This window comes from Danio rerio, chromosome 7 (assembly GCF_052040795.2).
Source record: "Danio rerio strain M-AB ecotype USA chromosome 7, GRCz13ab, whole genome shotgun sequence".
Taxonomy (NCBI): domain Eukaryota; kingdom Metazoa; phylum Chordata; class Actinopteri; order Cypriniformes; family Danionidae; genus Danio; species Danio rerio.
The window spans coordinates 39,532,143-39,555,000 of NC_141027.1; the positions used below are offsets into that span (position 1 = coordinate 39,532,143).

General features: G+C 36.3%; 1 protein-coding gene across 8 annotated transcripts in view; it reads right to left on the reverse strand.

Moving 5' to 3' along the window:
- The window catches only part of ambra1a (autophagy and beclin 1 regulator 1a), a 106,437-nt gene that overhangs the window by 48,491 nt on the left and 35,088 nt on the right, over positions 1–22,858 (reverse strand). For 5 of the 8 annotated variants that reach the window (XR_015494511.1, XR_015494510.1, XM_087258659.1 and 2 more), the window contains 1 exon segment: positions 13,542–13,652. Coding sequence is in view for 3 of the 8 variants with exons in the window: in XM_087258659.1 (XP_087114785.1) it covers positions 13,542–13,652 (111 nt within the window). In the remaining 5 variants the exon portion in view is untranslated. 8 annotated transcript variants of the gene reach the window in all.

The window sequence follows — 22,858 nt, forward strand, 5'->3', positions numbered from 1 at the left end:
AGTTTCAATGAGCACAGTGGCCTTCATCATCCGAAAGTGGAAGATGTTTGGAACCACCAGGACCCTGCCTAGAGCTGGCCGGCCATCTAAGCTATGTGATCAGGAGAGAAGGGCCTTAGTCAGGGAGGTGATCAATAACCCGATGGTCACTTTGTCTGAGCTCTAGCGTTCTTCTGTGGGGAGAGGAGAAACTTACAGAAGGACAACCATCTGTGCAACAATCCACCAATCAGACCTGTGTGGTAGAGTGACTAAACGGAAGTCACTTACCGCCTGAAATTTGCCAAAAGGCATCTGAAGGACTATCAGACCATAAGAAACAAAACTATCTGGTCTGGTGAGACTAAAATTGAACTCTTTAGAGTGAATGCCAGGCGTTACGTTTGGAGAAAACCAGGCACCGCTCATCACCAGGCTAATACACTCCCTACAGTGAAGCATGGTAGTGGCAGCATCATGCTGTGGGGATGTTTTTCAGCAGCACGAACTGGAAGACAAGTCAGGATGGAAGGAAAGATGAATGCAGCAATGTACAGACATCCGAAATGAAAACCTGCTTCAGAGTGCTCTTGACCTCAGACTTGGGCGACGGTTCATCTTCAGGCATGACAATATCCCAAAGCACACCGCCAAAATATCAATGGAGTGGCTGCAAAACAACTCAGTGAATGTCCTTCAGTGGCCCAGCCAGAGCCCAGACCTAAATCCTATTAAACATCTCTGGAGAGATCTGAAAATGGCTGTACACCGTCACTTCCCATCCATCCTGATAGAGCTTGAGAGGTAATGCAAAGAGGAATGGGCAAAAATTCCCAAAGACAGGTGGGCCAAGCTTGTGGCATCATGTTTAAAAAGACTTGAGGCTGTAATTGCTGCCAAAGGTGCATCAACAAAGTATGGAGCAAAGGCTTTTACTCAAGTAAGATTTGATTTAAGTGAATGTACTGTAGTTTTCCAACTTTATATCATATGTTTGTTTTGATATATGAAAACATACAGTCTTATTAGTCTCAGATTTAAACTTAGGCAGCAATACAATGATGTAACATAGAAGTAGTAATCAATGTAGTAACAAAGAACACTGTTGATAGTTCATGAATCATTGATTTGAACATTTGTGTTAGTTAAATATTAATAGGATTAAATCACACTGAAGAATTGTTCATGGACACGCTGCATATTTTATTATGGCTGCTGAATTACGGACAACAAACAGTACGGGGCAAAATCAAAAATCCGATCTTTGTTAAATAGATTTGTTAAATGAACATTTACTCACTATTTACTCCCACTCAAGTGGTTCCAGACCTTGAATGAGTTGAACACAAAAGAAAGTATTTAAAAAAAACACAGAGAAATGGTAAACAATGACATCCATAGTCAAAAACAATGATCAACAAAAATGATCTTCCTTTGTGTTTATCAGAAGAAAGAAACTCTTCTAAAACTCTGAAATGCAAATGATGACTTTTTGATGAATGATGAATTCTCATTTTTGGGTGAACTATCCATTTTGGGTATACACTAGTCAACATTTGAAGTGGATCAAAACCTTTTATCGAAGTTGTCCTACAACAACAATCATTCTTGTATTGGGAAAAGAGGTCTTTTTTGATCTCCTGTATGCCATCATTTACTCACCCTCAAGCGATCGTAGATTTACTTTTCTCCTTTTAGTTAAACATGACTGGAGTTAGACTAAAGCCCTGGTCAGGACAAACAAGTTTTATTGTAAGTTACGAAAGTTGCTATGTCAGATTATGCAATTTTGTTTTGACTTGCGTGACTTGCTGTGTAACAAACATGTCAGACTACATGTTCCTTCACGATCAGTCAGCCCGTGACATCTACAATGAGCGTTATTTCCCAAAGAAGTCACAAGTGTTGCTGTAACAATATTTTTTATCTTTTTAATTTCAATGTTTGTTTTTTTTTATCTTAAGTCAATCACAATAAACACTCATGCTTGCTGACACTTAGGCTACTTTATTAAAGGGCATTCCTTTTGACATGGATAGGATCATACCTAAATTTCCTTTTTAATATTAAGATATTTTCTTTTAAATCTAAATGTGTACTTTCCAGCCATGGTTTCTTATTAAACACCTCGTCTGAACTTGCCGCGAGTGAGACGGAGAAAATGAAAGCACATCAGCACCAAACAAAAATCATGCTCAAGACAAAATAATGACATATTTAAAACAAAAAAAAACAAAAGCAAACTTACAACAGAGGCTTGTAACAAAACAATCACAGTGAAACATTAATTAAATCCTTATTTTCCACAGAGTAAAACACATAATCCACCCGCACAGTTGAGTAATGGACGGGCACTAAAAATAATTTGTATATCTTTTTGAAATTAATTTCGTTTGGTATAATTTGTATCTTAATTTTAATATATTTTTTCTTGGTCTGTTATCTACTAGATAAGCAAGAATAACATCTACCATCAACAACCAGTCCAAACAACAACCATTGCGCTATAAACTTTAGCGCCAAAGCACAAACTGGTTTGTTAAATAAAATATAATCTAGTCTAAATAAAAATGAGTGAAATATTCATTCATTCATTCATTTTCTTGTCGGCTCAGTCCCTTTATTAATCCGGGGTTGCCACAGCAAAATGAACCGCCAACTTTTCCAGCAAGTTTTTACGCAGCGGATGCCCTTCCAGCCGCAACCCATCTCTGGGAAACATCCACACACACATTCACACACACACTCATACACTACGGACAATTTAGCCTACCCAATTCACCTGTACCGCATGTCTTTGGACTGTGGGGGAAACCGGAACACCCGGAGGAAATCCACGCGAAGGCAGGGAGAACATGCAAACTCCACACAGAAACACCAACTGAGCCAAGGTTCGAACCAGCGACCCAGTGACCTTCTTGCTGTTAGGCGACAGCACTACCTACTGCGCCACTGCCTCACTGTGAAATATTCAGTTTCAGATAAACTTATATTAAATTATATTGTTTTCATTTATAATGGCAAAATCAAACATCGCGATGGTCAGTTTAAGTTTAATTAGTTCAATCAAGTAATTTGAACAAGCAGGAAAGGCTTTTATAATGTATTAGAAGCACTGAACGTGTTTTCAGATTACCTTGAAAGAACGAACTCGGTCAGAAGGCTGAGAGATCTCTGAAAGTCATTGTGAAAATGGAGGTGTTTGCATATTTGAGCCAGTCTGTCAAATGCAATTGCTTATAAAATGTTAATATTTTAGAGAAAATACTTAAACTTTGCATAACCAATGATCTTTTCCACCCAAGACCCACCCATAAGTAAATATGCAGCGTCTTTTTTGATTATGATGACCCACGGATTAACAGCAGAACCGGCAGATATAACTAAGAAATTATATGCTCCTATTGTCCAGCGTCACCTACATGACGAAACTTGAAGATCGGGGAAAAAATTACATCTGCTACACTTTCTGAGGTGGCACAGACATGGTATCGGTTGCCATGAACTATGCCACACGCGAGAAAAAAATGATTAAATCTTGTGACATGACGCTTATTCGTCATTTAGAATCTCAAACGACACCCTATGTCAAGGAAATAAAGCCAAAACAGTGACAAAATCATGTGATATGACCAGGGCTTAAATAATACTAAAGCTCTTTCCAGTTTTGTAATATTGAATTAATTTGATTCTGGCTATCACAGATGAGACAGTTGAGAAGTTGTGCTCATTTTCGTTAAACGTACTGTAGACATACTATTGGGGAAATAATTGCATGAAATTGCTTCTGCAAGCATTTTGCACACTATATGGGCATATTTTAATATACAAATGCCCCCTTATTTTATCGCCTTTACAGCGGTGGACATACTACAAATGAAATCAGAGAAAATATTCATAAACTTGCTGCAGTTTTTACATCAATGGATGTGGTGTGTGTACAGTATCTATAACAATCTTAAGGCTGGAGCTCTACAACCATTGGAAAAGCCCTCCAGCTCTGAGAATTTACAGATATAAAAAAACACATCTGCCCTGCAGTGACTGTCAGAATTTTATTTGGGATTTTACTTTGCAATGTCACAAAAATCCTCTTGCTGCACTAAAACCCACTGAGCTTGCATTTATGAGAAGCACGTGGAACCAAACCTGCGCAAACATAATAAGAAATTAAAATAGCGAGGGGGAAGCATGGAAAGGGGGCAAAAATCTTACATATCTTATTCACAGAACGATGACTTGCTATACCTTCTTTGCTCTAACAAGAAAGGACTGTGATAAAAAAAAGAACTAGAGCGAAGCAGTTAATTTAATTTGACTTATAGCCCACTTAATTAAAACAAAACTAATACTGTATGTGCTGGTATTGCAGAAAAAAAGCCCTTAGCAATCCATTGATTTTTAAGTTTAGACAACTCAAAAGGCAGCTCTTTGATTTCAGGAACTGCGAAATAGGGCTTGGTTCTCTATTTTAAACAAAAAATACACAGCGCTTCTTTTACCTTACATTATTATTTGCCTTCAGTGTAAGGCCACCAACAAACCAACAAATTCTGACAACTGTTCCATTCCTAATTAGACATTTAATGAGCTTGCTGGTGTTAAATGCTAAATCAGTTGTGATGGCTTATATTTAGTTGGAGTTACAATTACTCTGATTTATGATCCCCAGCAGATTCCTGGCATTATTGACTTGGGAAGGATAATGTTAATGGTTTCTCAAAAAGAGCTCCCAGAGCCTTCAGCAGCTTTATGAGCTAGATTTGTCCACTGTCTCTGCTGGTAACTGAAAATCCCAAATCAACTATCCACCGTAACAATCATTTCTCTGAAAAGCCTTGTTGTCCTCCTTAATTGGTTCTGAAAATCATATATTTTATATTGATGTGTGTAACACTATCAAAGCAGCACAATTTTTATTCAGTGATAATAAAGAATATTTACTGAATACCAAATCTGCAAATTAAAATGACTTCCGTAGAATCATGTGAAACTACAGACTAGTAATGGCTGATGAAAATCAAGGTTTACCATCTAGGTAAAACAAACCTTCAACCATTAATTAAAAAGATTTATCTAGGAAACTTTGTTTTATAAAATATTTTTGACAAATTAAGTATTATATTGCCATGTTCAGCACACATCATGCTTTGTTTGACTGAGAGCTGCACATTACACCACATTCACAGGGGGCGTCAGCATCAATGCTTCACATTTACTTTGATTGAGTGATGTTTAGCGTTGTCAAACCGAACTGTGGATCTGTCAGCGCCGCTTCAGTGGCTTTGCTCGGTGTAGATGTAGAGAATTTTCCAACCTTTCAAGCGCCAACGGAAGCGCCAGCCAATTAGATCGCTTTTTGCAAACACCCCACCTCAGACAGTAGCCAACAGTGGACTAATTTCATTGGCTGACACTACTATAATGATTGGGTAGGGCCCCAACTTCAGACAAGCCCTCAGTCAAGCATTGAGGCTGAGGCCCAGTTTTAATCGAGCGTTAGAGCGGAGCTCATTAACATACGCGTTCAATCCAAATATGGTCAATTATGGACCTTCTGATTTTAGGGGCATTTTATTGAGTTTCAGTTTACTAGAACTTCTATGTTAAGCTGCTATGACATAATCTACATTGTGCTATATAAATAAACATGAAATAAATAATAGAATTTTCAAGAATCTATACCATTAACTACACATCTTACCAACTGACACCAGTGAAACTGATATCCACTCACTTTGGAACAGATGTTAGATTACATAAATATACTGTTAATTAGTAGAGTCTGCTTGCCATCAAACATGCAGTTATACATGTACCTTGGTTCTTTGTATGACTACCAACTACATTTCTTGTCCCTATTATAATACTGGTTAACTTCAATGTAGAGCATTTCCATATTCAGAACTTGAGACGCTTTGTTAATTTCTGCTTCTTGAAGCCATATATTATGATGAAGTAAATGCATCAGAGAGCATGGAAACATCTTAGCTCATTAATACTTCTGCTCTTTGGCTGAGCTGGCCAGAAAGAAGACTTCTGAGGAAAGGGTTGTTAATAAGAGAATTCAAGTTCAAGTAAGATAATGAGCTTGCTCAGCTAAAGGGCCACCAAGCTCGGTTGTCTTTGCCGAACAGATTTGTAAAACCTCCAACACATTCCTCCACCTCTGTAGCATCTAATGAGTCCTAGGTTGTCTTTGTGAAATGGAGTAGTTCTTGTTTTGTTCCAGAGTTGCTGGGAATCTCATGAGGAAACTGCTGTCTTCTCAGGGGATTCATAGGCTATGGATGGCTGGTAGCTGTCCAGGGCTACTCAGTAGGTTGACTGCTCCGGGATATCAGTCAACGTGCAGGCCAATGATTCAGCTGTCGTGCCTCCTGCTACTGAACAATGTCATTATCGGTCCTTGGAGGTGGCTGTCTCTGCTCTGTCAGCTGATAGGGTGCAGAGCTTTAATTGTGTGCTGGTTGAGGAAGGAAGGCAGGTGGGAAGGAAGGACTCAGGTGGACAGGTATGAGACACATCTCTCTTATTGCTGGCTCTCTGACACAACAAGACAAGTAAAGCACGTACTGGAACATATGAAATGGATAAGACTGTTAAATAGATGGTTGTTCAATCCAATTGGAAATAAAAGTCATCTACCCTGAATTTCTTACAGAAAGGTTGGCAAGATTATAGGGCTGGGTGAAATGGCAAAAATGCAAACTCTCTATATATTTTTTTTCATATCGATCAATAACGATAAGTTTCAAATAATTTGTTCAAGATGTTAATGCTTCCAGCTTTAAAAGTTATATCGTAACAATGACTGATGCAACAAAAATTAGAGGGTTGAATAAATTATAATTCAAGCGTTCACACTTGAATATTGCTTGATAATAACTGGCAAAAAATTACTTCTTTTATGACCCAAAAACCTATCCCATCTACACTAATAATTGCGTAGCCTGAAGTCTGACAAGCTATTTTTAACACTTGCACTGAATTTCTAACACGTGTGTCCTTCGCCAATTTTTGGATGGAAAAAATGTTCTCTTAATTACTGCATCAAATATAGGCCTGAAATATTTAAGCTAGAGCACATAATTAAAGCACCCACAAGCATTTTGTATGAACATATTTACAGGTGATTTTTTCTGACAGATAAACTAGACGGCAGTCAAGTAATTGTTGATGAAAAAAAATCACAGATGCCACCAAAAAGGAAAAAAGACTAGGTGTACTTCATTAAATGCAATTGGAAGTGCATGTCTAATGTAAATGTTTCGATCTTAAGTGTTTTCTAGAACAAGCATCCACGAACTGAGCATGAGCCATTTAAACATTACTCAGTGCTGTAATGGCTGCGCAATATATGAACTTCTAATGGGCTGCAAAATCAATAGTACAGTTTATTTGACATCTAATGCCTATAACAGGTTTCTTGTATTTGTAATTAGTCTGCAGTGATGCTCCAGAGGGGATGTGTGTAGTGTGGGAGGACAGAAGAATGCACTCAGGCCTCTGTAGAGCGACGGCAGCCTGCTGGGAAGTGAAGAGGGTATCTGACCGGGGGGTGAATGTTCTGCTCTGCTGACACGATCCAGCTCTACCTCCTGCTATGCCCCATTTACTTCAGCAGAGCTGTAGCGTATCTGATCCTATGTGCTCTGATATCTAACAACTGCTGGCTTTCTTCCTCTTCCGATTACAAAAGATACAATAACTCAATTTGTGATCAATGTCAGTTAACATTCGCTTCGTAAAACTGCCAGCTGTGTGGATCTAAAATGATGTTCTTATTTTCAGTACTGTGTGCTTAAAATGTAAGTCTACTTTAACTTGGGTTTAAAAATATAGTAGAATATCTCTCAAATGATGAAAGTACAAAAATAATCTGTCCTACATTGTTGGAGTGCTGTGCAGTAGCTTTCATGACCACAAAGGCCTGTTCATAGTGAGAACGCAAACTAGTTACTGTTGTGAAAACTATATTAATGTCCATGCCAATGGACGATAGCAATTTGTTTATTATAGAATATAACTGTAGTACATTAGAACAGATTCTGATAGGATGACAATGGTTTTCTAAGTGGTGCTTACAGCAGAGATAAAGTGATGCTCGATATTGAATTTTTGGGAATAAGCCAATAAATGTTTTTACTCGTTTAGTCAATTAAGATTTTTTGGTTTATTATTTGTGTGTTTTTCAGAAAGTGTAAAAGGGGAAGTTCAAGTGAAAATGAAAATTTCCTCACCACTGTTACTTCTTTCTTCTGTTGAACACAAAACAAGATATTCTAAATATTTAAAAAAGCAGCCATTGAAATTCATATAAGAACCATATATATATACAGGGGAAAGAAGCGGAGCAGATATGGAGCAGACATGGAGTTAACAGAGCAGATATGGAGTGTATATATAGCGTGTATATTTGGTGGCTCTAAATAACGCCACGAGTCTTGGATTTTAACCATTAAATCAAATCAGATTTGTGATTTTATCAAATAAGTTAATGCAATTCATGTGGTTTACAGTTATTTTTCCAGCCTAACATGTACAGTGCCCCATATAAATCAAATGTTGTACCAGGGCCGCCATCAAGACACATGAGAAACCTGTTATTGCTGAGAGGCTGACACACAACACACACTAGACTAGTGACTGTTAAAGGTGTTGTATGTAAGTTTTTGTCTCTTCTTCTAAAGCAGAAATACCATAATATGTTTGCAGATATTTAAGAAACATTATAAGTAAACATTCTTGTTTATCTAAAAAACAATGCTGAAGTCAGTTATTCTTCTTTGAAAATGTGTGTTACGTGATGGAAAGGCTGTCTTTGTTTTTGTTTTTTAACATGCCCAATGCCACTTTAGCCAACTCAACAATCAATTCAAGGCATTGGTTAGAAGAACTAAAACTACTTTAAATATGAAAAATAATTCTTCTATTGTGTGCTGTTGCTTTTATTTAGAGCACAATTTAAATCAGCTTTAAGGCTCGAGACTTACTGCTGTTGGTCTTCAACCACTGGGTGTCTTACTTACATACTGCACCTTTAATAAATAACTTATGAATGGGTATAATTGTATACAGAGGCATTCTGTACTTGCACTCCAAGACAACAATCAAAAATGGTAAATCTAAATCACCTTATAACCACAGAAATTACTGCACAAATGACCAGGCTGCTGACCTGATATTACTACTAGCACTACTGGCAGACATGTAAACTATTGTAGTCTTGTATTCTTATATAAAGCACCATCATCATATCAGCAAGGCAAATCAGCATAATTTTCCATATCTGTTCAATGCCAATGCTTACATTTCAACCAATCATTTTGAGAAAACAACCCTTATCGGCCGGTTTATCAAACTTGTTTCATTAATATTATGCATCCCTAATATGGAGCTTGACCACGTCCAGGGAAACTGGCCAGGATTTCTAACTCCATTTACTGGCTCTAAATCCTCCTAAAGTTATTAGCATTTATCTGCTTTGCTTAGGACACTCAATGGTGCACTGAACAGAGACAAAACAACAAGATAAAAGCAAAAACAATTGAAATCAATTCATACTTTTGCAAACAGCATTGTATGGCTCATATTTCCAATCCTCCACCTTTATTTGGGATACTTAACGAAAAGCCACAACAAGAAATATTTTGTGAGATATTTCAAGCCAGAGACTTTTTTCCAGGGTATTTGGGGCAAAGCCTGGATTCTGCAAGCCAAGTATGGAAAGGAGATTTTCCAAAACAATTGCATGTGTTTGAAAAGCTTTAACAAAAACCTAACAAAATCTTTATTGTCCTCAAAAAGCTATTGGATTCAACCAGACCCGATTGGCATTAGGACATGCTTCTGCATGTGTGATATGTATTGTAATGTTCTGTCTCATTTTTTATGTTGTATTTTTCGACTATAAACCAATGTTGCTTGAATAACCTCAGTTTTTATTGCCCTGTCTGTGAGATGAGTATTTAAAAATGACACAATGACCTTTGACACAACAACTGACAAATAAAATGCTCAATCCTCACCCATCAACAGATTGTCAGCAAGTCTGGCACATCTGGGTTAAGAGATAAGTGAAGGTCAAACTCAATTTAACAAGGATCGACTTCTTTTTTTTAACCTTTAAGGATTAGTTCACCAAAAAAATGAAAATTCTGTTATCAATTACTCATGTCGCTCCAATACCCAGAGACCTTTGTTTGCCTTGAGAACACAAAGTCTAAGAAAGGAATCAAAATACGTTATTACTAAATAAACATGGAATGCTTTGACAGTGTCTTTCTTTACTTTTCTGGATCTGATCTTCTCCCATCATCTATTTTTCGCCTTGCTGTCTATGAAGGTTTAACAAGCTCTCGGATTTCATCTAAAATATCTTTATTTATGTTCTGAAGATAAATAAAGTTCTCAGGGCATTGGAACAACATGAAGATGAGCAAATAATAACATAATTTTCTTTATAGGGTAAACTAATCTATTAATACAACAACCCAACAAACACAACATACATTTCCTTTTATTTCTTGATCTGTTAAATTTCTTGATTCTGATTGGCTAGAAGATCTGTTATAACATCTGCATCTGAGACGCGTTCGTGTAAATATATATATATATATATATATATATATATATATATATATATATATATATATATATATATAAATATGTGCAATATCAAACGAGTTGCAGTGTGAGGTGGCTGTATATCATTACTGGTGGGAGGTGTGCGTTGGTGCCCTAGTATCCCACCAGAGACAACATACAGCCATATCGCACTGCTACTCATTCAACAGCATATTAGTGTATATAAAAAAGAAAATCCAACACAGAGAATCTAAAAACCCTTTTTTATGAAATACTACTTTCCTCCGCCATTCATTCACATTGCAGCTGACGTCAGAACAACAGAAACTGTCGCTACTTTACAAACGTCACTTTGGGGCTAGTGTTTGAATGATTCTCTAACATAGTCTAAAGTGATGACAAAACAGATTATTCTGCTGAAATTTTAAGATTATAAGGCTGAACGGCATGAAATGCGATCAGTCTAGACAGATTTCCCAGTATTCTCTGCTGCAATCGGGATATCACAATAATTATCCCCGAAAAAGCCAAAGCAAAGCAAACACTGCGAGAAACACTACCAGACTATGGTATAAATACAGCACTACAACATACAAAAGTGAGAGATCGACTTAGAAAGTCACTTACCTGTTTTAAAATTATTTGATAAGCTGTAATTTGAAATTCCACAGTTTTTCTCCTCTAAGGGCTTATTATGTCTCTGTCACCATCTTTTGGCGGAACGTCAATCGTCTTTGCTCTGCTCAATAAGGCAGGCTGATGGGTGCTGAAGCACTGTATCTCCAAAATTACAGACGAATTATCATGTTTGTAAACATTCAGGATGCGTGGCAGCGAGGTTGCAGAAAAAAACAGGAGTGCTAGCATTTACAGCAAGGGAATGACATCTGATGCGGTACAGAGTTTGTTGTTGCATTAGAAATAAGTTATATTGATTACATATTATTAATATTATTTACATTATGCTTTCAGCGTATTATAACAGCTTGTCACCCAGTGATAAGCACAGTGATTCGGCAAAATTAACATTAAAGTGCGCGGCGTTCGTCTGACAGGTCTATTTGCGTTAGCACCTTCCTAATGGCTTTTGGATAAGATGAAATGGCCCAGCATCCAGCCCGAAATATACAACTATCTCATTGAAACTCCAAGTGTTTTTACAAAGGAGAAGTTAAAGGCCTACAAGTCTTTGAATGCCAACAGTCTTGTTCTGTGTAGTCATGTGCAAGAAAAAATGTTCCATGATTACCAGATTCAAAACCTTGTAGTGCTAAAAACCGAGGTTCTGCCTAGCCAAAGACAAGGAAAGAAGACGGAGCTATACAAGGCCTGGGTAATCATCAACAAGCAAAACTACTGCATTCTGACAGCGAGCAGCACTTGTACAGCAGGGTATGTGAACTCACATTTTTACATTTCATTCTAAGCATTCAGTGTCCGAAGTTTAATTAACTACATTTAACTGTTTGCTGAAATCATCAAATGAGTCAATCAAAAATGAGTAATGTGTATGATTTAGCATAGCGTGAACTTACCTGGTATGAAATGAGAACTGCAGAGTCAGACATTTTTTATTAAGTCCTCACTCCAGCTCTCTTTTAGCCAAAGACATCTGCGGTTGGCATTAAAACCAATGTGGTGTACTGTAAAAGTTAAGTTTTCTATTTTTGGAAATTGGCATCCTACTGCACAACTTGACAAGTTTGCTATTGCAACCGGGAACCAGTGTGATGTCATGTGTGATGTAGGTTGGTAATTTCTCTATAAATCTTCAAAATATGCTATGTCCTCATAAATAAACTGCATAGTTGCAATCTAAACAACTACATTCTCACCTAAAAAGCCTCAAAAGTACATTAAGTTGTCGAACAGCCGCAATATGTGTCAAACTGTAGAGAGTTTATAGATCTGCTGTCACTCTATGTGGGTGAAATAATACAGAAGGGCAGTGCGAGTGTTTTTATTGCAGAATATCGCACTGCAATCAGTCAATCAGATTTGAGAACTAGACAGAACTGTTGTATATATTAGATGAATCCATGATGAAAGATTAGATGTGGTCAGGTCATACATCCCACATAGGGTCTCTCTCTTTTACTGTCCACCTGTGTCTGATTTAAAGTAGGCAAATCTAATGTGTTGTAACTGATGAAAATTACTGTCATTTTTACCCATTTGGGCAAATATTGCACAGCAAAAGCAATAATAGTTTCAGCTTGTCTACAATCTGGCAAATGACCACGGAATAAGCGGGATAAAGTATATATCTGACTATGTGTACATGCCCTAACCTCTGCTTTGGAAGATCCTGAAGATTCTTTCAGGCTGAACAGATGTTAGTGCCTAAGTGCTGCCAGGTGTGAGATCAAGCTCAGATAACAAGAATCACTCTGCAATCTTGTAATCAGCCCTGGGTAATCGCCAAGAGCTTCCAGTAACCCTCGTCATAAGAGAGAGAGAGAAAGAAAGAGAGAGGCGGGGAAGAAAATAACTCTAATATGTGACCAATTTCCTCCCCTGTCCATAGCATCTGCCCTCAATCAGCTGCACTCTTGTGCTCAGTGGAGTGCTCACTCTTACCTTTCTCTATCATAGTGCAGCCTTTCCGCTCACTGTGATTTCCTCGACACTGTGGGCTACCAAAGCATTTTGACTTTCTGTTCGGGTGGATGGCTACATGTCAAATATTAAATCCCAGAAAAAGAACTTATATGCCTTTCTGGAAAACCCCACAAAAACACCCATGAAAACAGGAATGCTAATATTATGGTTCATTCAGAATCCAAATCAGGGAGTCACAGCAGCATTAAAATTGTCTGAAAAACATGCGCCGTAGATGAGATTTTTGCCCTGAGATTGATATTTTTCTTGTGTTAAGTATTCTTTGTAGACTATTCAGAACTGTTGAAGAATCATCCTCTCTAACTGAAGACAAATTACATTTTGGCATAAATCGCTTTAATACCACTCACCATTACTGATTTCAGGCAAGTCAAATTTGGTGAAGTCCCACCACTGCAGACGATAGGTAGTGTTAGCGATGTTGCTGGCCACTGCAGATTGACCGTCTCCAATTACAGCACCTTCAAAGACAAGCAGAAAAAAGTAGATATACCAATTTATAACTTTCATAATAGAACTGCACAAAAATGATATAAAAAAATATGTAATTTTCTTGACAAGCTATACTTGGAGAAAATTACTCAATGTGAAGTGATTTTGAGGGAAAATTAATCTCAATGGAAAAAAGTGAAAAATTACTTTTTTACGCTGAAGGCTTTTTAATTTGAAATGTAATGTTTGATTCAATGAGTCAGATTAATTCAGTGATTTGTCTGAAAAAGTAGGAAGGTGGCATTCAAAATCTATAAATAGAACAGTACCGATATTTCTTTCTTATCTTCTTCATCAAACAGTAACCCATCAGACTATTTTGAAAAGAAACATTAGTTGCAGACGTGTACAAATTCAATGTTTCACTCTTAATGTTGTGACACACAGATTTGTGTTAAAGGTGCAGTAGGTGATTGTCTTAAGAAACATGTTTTGTTTTGCTGGTTGAATGTCTCTTCACATTCCAATAGTAATGATTAAATTATCTAAATGTATTTATATGTATTTCTATATTCTGGGTAAGGCATAAAAATAAAAAAATTTTCATCTAATTAAAAATTGTCGGGCTGATAATTCCTATAATTGTGATAAGTAGCCCAAACTGTATGTTAAGAAATGTAGATTTGTACACACACGCACGTTCATGTGCACACGAGAAAGAGAGTGAGAGCGGTAAACACAAATGCTCAATTAGTTACCATGCGGCACGCTGGAGAAAGTATGACACCATGGTTGAACTATTACTTTTAGACAAATAATGTTATGTTGTAAAATTCTTTTAGTCACGCAAAGCTTATGTAGATTTTGTTGTTATGAATGGGTTATAAGCACAGAAGTGTTGTTCAGCCAATGAAATCTACCGGTGAAAGATTGATGTGACTATTCTTAATTACATAAGGTCTTTTTACAGCATCAATAATGTAGATTTTTATTTAGTTTAACAACAAAACATCAGTAAATATTACTATTCCACCTAGCCTGCTTTACTGAGGTGAACATGGTTTTACATTGATTTATTTTTGAACAATGACAACCTATGACGCACTCCCTATATTGTTTACCATGCTATTTTGAATTTTCAGTCTGAAATAGCATGCATGTATGGCTTAGTAAGAAGTATAATATCTGCATGCTGCCAGCCAACCACTAAGCATACAGTAATCATTTTAGGAAAAAGCGCATGAGAGAGTGAGACCAGCGATCCTTGCATACATGAAATATTGCACAGTATGAAGTCTTGCTTGCTACACAACTGAAAACGTGCTAGATATAATACAGTTTTCTATTCAGAATTGTAGTATTATAAGGTATTATAAAGTTTACATTAACTAGTGGGTCTCTGTCATCTTTATTTGTGCGTTTGTGATATCAGGAGGCGTGGCTTTGGATGGCAGGGGTGGGACTGTGTTTCAAAGATATTATGCTTACCGGTTAGCATTTTGGCAGATCCCTTACTGCACCTTTAACGTTTCCACTTAAATGGCAGCCTACCTGCACAATGTAACAATTGTCAAGCCATATCTCAATACTGATTAGATTTTTAAAATCATGCAACAAAGTAAATTGATCAAAAGGGACATAAAAACATGCATAATGTAAAAATAATTATTAAATATATATGCTGTGATTTTTATAAGCATATTGCACAGGACAACAGTTTTTTAAGAATAAAACTGAGAACCAAACCAATATATTGGAATGATTACTGAACGATTGTTAAATGCTGAGGACTGACTGAATATTCAAGTATAAATTCAAATGTAAATGCATTGAAACACTACTACTGCATTCAGACTCCTTTAAGATAGTATATATATCTTACCCGAAGAGACAGTACAATTTGTACATTTGACCGCAACAATAGATTTCAACAAGGAAACTCAAACAGCATTTGACTGCAATATCTGCTGTGTTTTGTTGTGGTTAACAGGGCATCTCTGAGTGCAACCCAAGACTTGAACACTCAGTTCAGTGCAGACCACATGAAAATAAATAACATGAAGGGTTCACTGATACTGGTCAAACTCACTGCGTATATTCTTGTTCAGTTAAAGGAAAGCAGATAAAAATAAATAGCCAAAAAAAAAACCAGACAAAAGTCTCTCATATCTCAACTATATAATATATCAGCAAACCCTCTTTGCATCAGATCTAGACAATAACAGTTAAGCTTTGTTTTGCCTCAGGAATTTAGTCTATCTGAGATAACTTGTTACGTGAAGATTCTTACATAAACTTGCCTGCACTTTGCAAATCAGAGAACGTACTCGCCACTGAATTTAATAGAGGCCCCTGCTTGCAACATAACTCTTTTCAGAGATAAACAAGGAAATGTCAGGCTGTCCTCTTCAGTGCTCAGCCCCTGTCACCATAATTACAGAAGCGAAGAGGGAAGGCTTTGGCCAAATAGTACACTTAGAGGTCCATTTGGCAGTAGAGGGTCGATCCTGGGCCTAGCTAACAGATTAGATTTGCCTGTTATGACCTGAACTCAAGGAGACGTAATGCAGACATAAATATCTATTACGCAGCTTCGCCCTGCACTCTGCCGTCTGCCCATTACGGTGCACAGACACCCAGGTGTGGTGAGCTGGCGTTCAGACGGGCTTTCAGGAGATGCTCTAACAGCCACGAGCTAATGAGCTGGAGGGATTCTCTCACTAGAAAAGACCCTTTGGGAACCAGACGCTATGGACTTAGCACTAAACCTGACCTGAAATAAAACACATCTGATAGTGCTGTATAAGAAAAGTATAAATCGAAAAGTTTGGCATCAGTAAAATATTACACTATTACAGGCTTACCAAGCCTGCAATTACTTGACTAAAAAGCACTGAAAATATTAATGTATTATCAAATGTTATTTAAATATTAAAATATATTTGATAAAATATTGCAATTAAACAAGTAAACTAAATTTTTATATGAATATATTATTATTATTATTATTATTATTATTAATGTAAATTCTTGATGTGATGATGGCAAAGCTGAATTTTCTAATTGATATTTCAGAAATCATTCTAATATGCTGGTTTGCTGCTCAAGAAACATTGCTTATAGCTAACATTTGAAGGGAATAGGGTATATAGGGGGGATAACTGGGAATAGAACACAACCAGAAATTATGTTTTTAACTACAGCTCCAGGTGTAGTTGCTAACTTACAAGTTTGCAACGCGGTTTGCGAATGTTTGAACGATGGATTTGGGAAACACAAACCCAACAAACTAAGTTTATAACAATGGAACTTAAAACCATAGTTGGCTAACGATGGTTTTCGGAAACACAAACCCTGGGCCGGCTGTTTGACTTGGGGGGCGTTCGCTTGCACTGGCCCGACAATGGAAAAGCGGTTGTACCTTGCTCCACTTGGTGGATATTGCGCGAAACACAAGTGTTTTTTTTTTTTTTTTTTTTGGAAAGGCGGCACAGCACATGACAAATTGCAGCACTACGCATGAAGAAATGTGCATTCTCAGCAGCCATATCTGTATTACATTTGTTAATACTTTTACGAAAAAATACATATAGAGAATATAAATAGAAAAATTTCATTTTCTGTTATTTTACAAATGTTAGATGATGAGGTCAAAACAAAACGTTATAATATTATATTGCACCTTCTGCAATTACTTGATTAAAACATACTGAAACAATTATTAAGTATTATTTAAATATGAAAAATATTAAAACATATCGCAATAAAAAAGTAAGGTGATATAAAAAAAATTGACAATTGTTATGCAATTACTTGACCAAAACATACTTAAACCATTATTTTATTATTGAATATTATTATAATTTTATAATATATCAGAAAAATGCTGCAATTAAAAAATACATTTACATTTATTTTAAAATGCAATTTCTCTCACTGACAGTTTGTGGGTGTGTAGGTCACACAATTAATTATTTCATGTTAATTGCGTTTATGGATATTTTCTTCTAAGCCAAATTACTTTGTCACCTTGCTTCTCTTCTGACATTTCTCATTGACAGAAAACAATTTTACAAGTATGCCTCAGTACAATGAAAGCATTTTTCTTTTCACTTCAGACAAACACTTTAAAATTAAATCTACTGCATTTAAAATGTAATATTAATGTGAGTAATTTAAAAGTAAATCCACAGTAATAGGAATATCTTTATTGTAACAGAGTTAAAATAAAAATAAAATGGTTTTAACAACCAATATTTTCATTGTCAACAAGCAAAAGCAGTTTTACTGAGTAGACAGAGAGACTATAAGACAAACGAAGGACTTGAAAGGAAACCTTTCAAACGTGACATGAGGGATGAATGATGGATAGGTGGAAAAAAAGAGGTCACTGTATCCATTATTACTGAATCTTCAGTTATTTTTTCTTCAGAAGTGCAGGTTAACAAAAGTGCAAATCACAAAAGAAACTGGACTAAAAAGTCATTAAAATGACTGACACGTAAAACGCATCAAAGCGACACCATGCCATTGTCTGAAAACAAAGGAGATAATTAATCATTTTATAAATGCTTGTATTTTAAAGACGTTTTTTGCTAGAGTGCGGTGGAACAGATGAGGAACAGACTGAGTTTACAAGAATTAGCCACACTTAAGTGACAATTTCATCAAAACAAACAAAAAAGGGGGCAAGTATGTGGGATTAAGCATTTATCATCTGTCACAGAGCAGTTATGTGCTAAACCTTTTTCACAGTTATCATTTTTCCCATAGACACACAAAATTGTGCAGGAATTTTTTTTTACTTTTGTAGAGTGCAGAGAGCCAAGGAGGATTTTATAAGGTGTATAGAAGCTACAAAGACACTGGGGAATAAATTCATTTACATTTTTACATTCATTTACATTTTTACCGATTACAGAATAAATGTACCATCAATGCAGTGGTATTTCAACACACAGAGTTCAAAAGTTGGTTTAACAGGTTTGTTGAGAGAATAGTTAGAGAATTACACATTTGTCATTGCTCACTTATCAAACTGGTTTTATGACTTTTGGGACATAAAGATAAATATTTATTGTTTAGCAAAACTTTTAAATGCCAAACTATTATTCTTCTTTTATTGACCTTATTCTAAAATGCGGAAGTGCGCCTGTTTTCGCGATTGTCTTAGAACTTCCGATTCAGTCGCCTATGGGAGAAATGACTAGGAATAATAAACGGCAGAAAATGGCCAAACTACTTGCTCAACAAACAAATGTTTGCATGACTACACAGACCACGTAGCATATTATAATAAGAAAATATTAAATTGCAACATCAAGCAGCGTAACGAGCAGTTGTTAACGTCAAAAAATGAATGGAAGTGAATGTGACCGGAAGTCGCGAGACAAAAAGATTCAAATGGCAGCGCCCGCTCGACAGCTGAGAATAAGGTGAAAAGCACACTTTAAAAAACATCCATATATTAGTAGTTTTACGTATTTTGTGATTCATGCTTTTTATTTCATTTTATTTATGTTTTTGAATTGCATTATGGAACCTTGATTAGTTTCAACAGTAACTCAAATAACCACTCGTTACAACCAAGGTATGCAGAAGAGCATCTCTGAATGCACAACACGTCCAACCTTGAGGTAGATAGGCTACAGCAGCAGAAGACCACACCAGTTGTCACTTCTGTTAGCTAAGAACAGGAAACTGAGGCTACAATTCCCACACGCTCACCAAAATTGAACAACATATGATTGGAAAAATGTTGTCTGGTCTGATGAGTCTCAATTTCTGCTGCAACATTTGGATGGTAGGGTCAGAATTTGGCATCAACAAAATGAAAGTATGGATTCATCCTGCCTTGTATCAACAGTTCAGGCTGCTGCTGGTGGTGTAATGGTGTGGGGGATATCTTCATGGCACAGTTTGGGCCCATTAGTACCAATTGAGCATAGTGTCAACACCACAGACTTACCAGATCTCAATCCAATAGAGCACATTTGGGATGTGGTGGAACAGGAGATTCACATTATGAATGTGCTGCCGACAAATCTGCAACAACTGCGTAATGCTATCATGTCAATTTGGACCAAAATCTCTAAAAAATGTTTTCAGTATACTTCTAAGCCATTAAGGATTAAGGCAGTTCTGAAGGCAAACAGGGGTCTATACTGGTACTATACATTACATACAGTGTATAAATCATCATCATAACAATTACACTAGAAGACATATTGCCACTAATTTTATGACAATATGATTACAATACCCCAAAAGCATCTGGAGAGAGAACATTATCAAACTGAAACTGAGCCAAATAAATAAAAAGCATAAGGATTTTATAATCCATAATAGTATGGCACTCTGGCGCCCAAAGAAAAATGTGTAAGTCTTTTACAAGCCTAATTAATAGACAGTTGTAAAGAGCGAAAGTGAGAGGGTGTAATTCAAGGTTGGTTGCTCTTTCTGGCGTAGTTCAAAAAAAGAGAGCCTGCCAGAAACACAACACAAATAGCACACAATCATACTCTACGTCAACAATCTAACATCTCTGACAAATGCTCAAAAAATCTATGTCACATTCTCTTAATTTTAGGATATGCTTAATATGTTGTTACCCTCAAAAGTACAATGTCAGGCGGTCAAATGGTTGTGTGTTCCACGAGGCAGAGATAATTTGAAAGTTTGGATGATTAGTTTAACAGGTCTTCGAGTCTTGGCAGGATCAACGCTTCTCACCCAGCCGGCTGATTAAACTTCTGCTCAACATCAATTACAGTCTCGGCACTCACAGGCACAAGCAGTTAGCACAGCGGAGGTCAGGTCTGCACCTTTTCACACTGAGCACCAAAGCTGTTACAACTGTTAACCAGCCACCATTCCAGCTGGCATTAACACTACAATGTCGTCTGGATACGGTTCAGCAGCCCAGTGTGTTATAATGCTGTGTCATCTTGGAGAGATTCGGATTGCGTGAAAAACAGATCTGACAAGCTGCATCCTCTTTCGCTTTACCCAGAGGCTGTCGCACTCAAAGGACGACGTTATCAAAGGATTGAAATGCAAATGTCATTTGAAAATGAACTCTCTCTTTTTTCCCTTGCAGATCAGTTAATCAAACATGTTGACGCTTCAATCTGGCAAATCCTCAGATATGTGCATCACCAAGGCTTTTACTGACAGCCGTTTTCTCTTTGACTCTAAATGGATCCATCAAATTTGTTTAGGGCGTCTCTGTTTGATGATGTGATTTGCCAGAGAGAATTTAGAAAACAGGTTTTATTCAGTATTGAATGTTAGTTTAAACATTAAAAAAAGTAATACTATGACAATAAATTATAGTAATAATATAAAAAAAAATCTATAATATTCTAAATGGCTTTATTACATTTCTAAGCTTTTTAAGCTGTATTTATTTGATTTGTTTTAAAAACAAAGAGCAAAAAAAATAGATTCTGTTGCATTTTGAGTTATTATATTTAATAATTTATTCCTGTGATGGATCTGCTGCATTATTCCAGTCTTAGATTATTCACATAATTAGAGTAATGTCAAGTAATTCTTCAGATATCACTCTAAAATGCTCATTTCTGCTCAGTTAGTTTGTCTTATTATTTATTATGTAGAAAACAGCTGTGCTGCTTAACAGGCTATAAAAAAAAAATATAATATTTTTGATCAAGTAAAAAAACTTACAGTACCTTGATTATTTAATTTTTCCTTGAAGAATAAAAATATTAAATAAGCAAACTGCGTAAAGCTGCTTTTGCCTTAAAATTAAACAACTGTTATTAAGAAAATGCAGCAACTGTATTTCCAAACTGTCCTCATTTCCTTGCACAATATTTTGTTCAGAAAATATTCATCATGAAATCATCATGCTAATTGAGGAAAATGGCAGCTAATTAAATAAAGGCAAAATAAATTCAATATTTTTACTCATACATATATATATATATTTTTTTTTTTTTCAATGCAAAAAAGACTGTAAATTAAATACCTAAACTGAGTTATGTATTATCATCATCATTCCATATAACATGTGAAATCTAACATGTACCTCATATTTCGAAAGCCTGACGCCACTTGCAGGGTCAATATAAGCCAATATTGTTCAAGGTCACATCCGGTGATCTCTTTTGGCCACTTTATAATAACAAGTCATTTGACAGTAGAAAAAAGTACAAAGCAATATTTAAATTCTGTGATTTATACTGCGATTTTTAACAAGATAACTTAATAAATGAATAATTAGACATTGATTGGGATGATTTTGTAGGGGAGTGCACAAAATATAATAATTAAATTACAAGAAGAGATATATAAATCAGAAAAAAATACAAATGAAAAAGTCTAACAGCATACAAGTACAGAAAAAAACATAAAGCTGCATATTCTTCATTGTGTAAATAATTAAATACAATTAATCTTTAGTAAAGCTACAAATGTAATAATAAGCTAGCTTTAAATGTATACAGAAGGCCTTAAAAACAAAAGCAATTGATAAACTTCATTAATTTTCCTTTAGCTTAGTCCCTTTATTTATCAAATGTCACCACAGCGCAATGAACCACCAACTTATCCAGCATATGTATTACACAATGAATACCCTTCCAGCTATCCAATCTAGTACTGGGGAACACCCATACACACACATTTAACACACATACACTACGGCCAATTTAGTTTATTCAATTCACTTGTCTTTGGACTGTGGGGGAAACTGGAGCACCCTGGGGAAATCTACGTGAACACGGAGAATATGCAAACTCCACAGTCATTCAACTGGAGAAATGTCAACTGATGCAGCCGGAACCAGCAACCTTCTTGCTATGAGGCGACAGTGCCAACCACTCAGCCACCGTGTCGCCCCAATTGATAAACTTTCATTTTGTTATGGTTTATCTGAAATTACCCCAAAATTATCGTGTTCTAAACTGCTGTACCCGCTCAACTATAATCCTGACTCCACACTGCACGTCCTGCGATGTGACTACTGGTATTCACACCTTGCGATATCGATGCTAAAACGATATATTGTGCAGCCTTGTGACAGCAAATCTTGCAAACTGTCCTATGAAAAAAAACCATTACAAAATAGCAATGCACATTCTGCAACAAATTTATTTCACATAGGAAAAAAGGCACAGTTTGCATACAGTACAGTATATTGCATTCAGCTACCAGTTCTCTGTAAGCTAGTATTCCTTACATACAGTAGCTCTGTTCCATCTCAACCGGA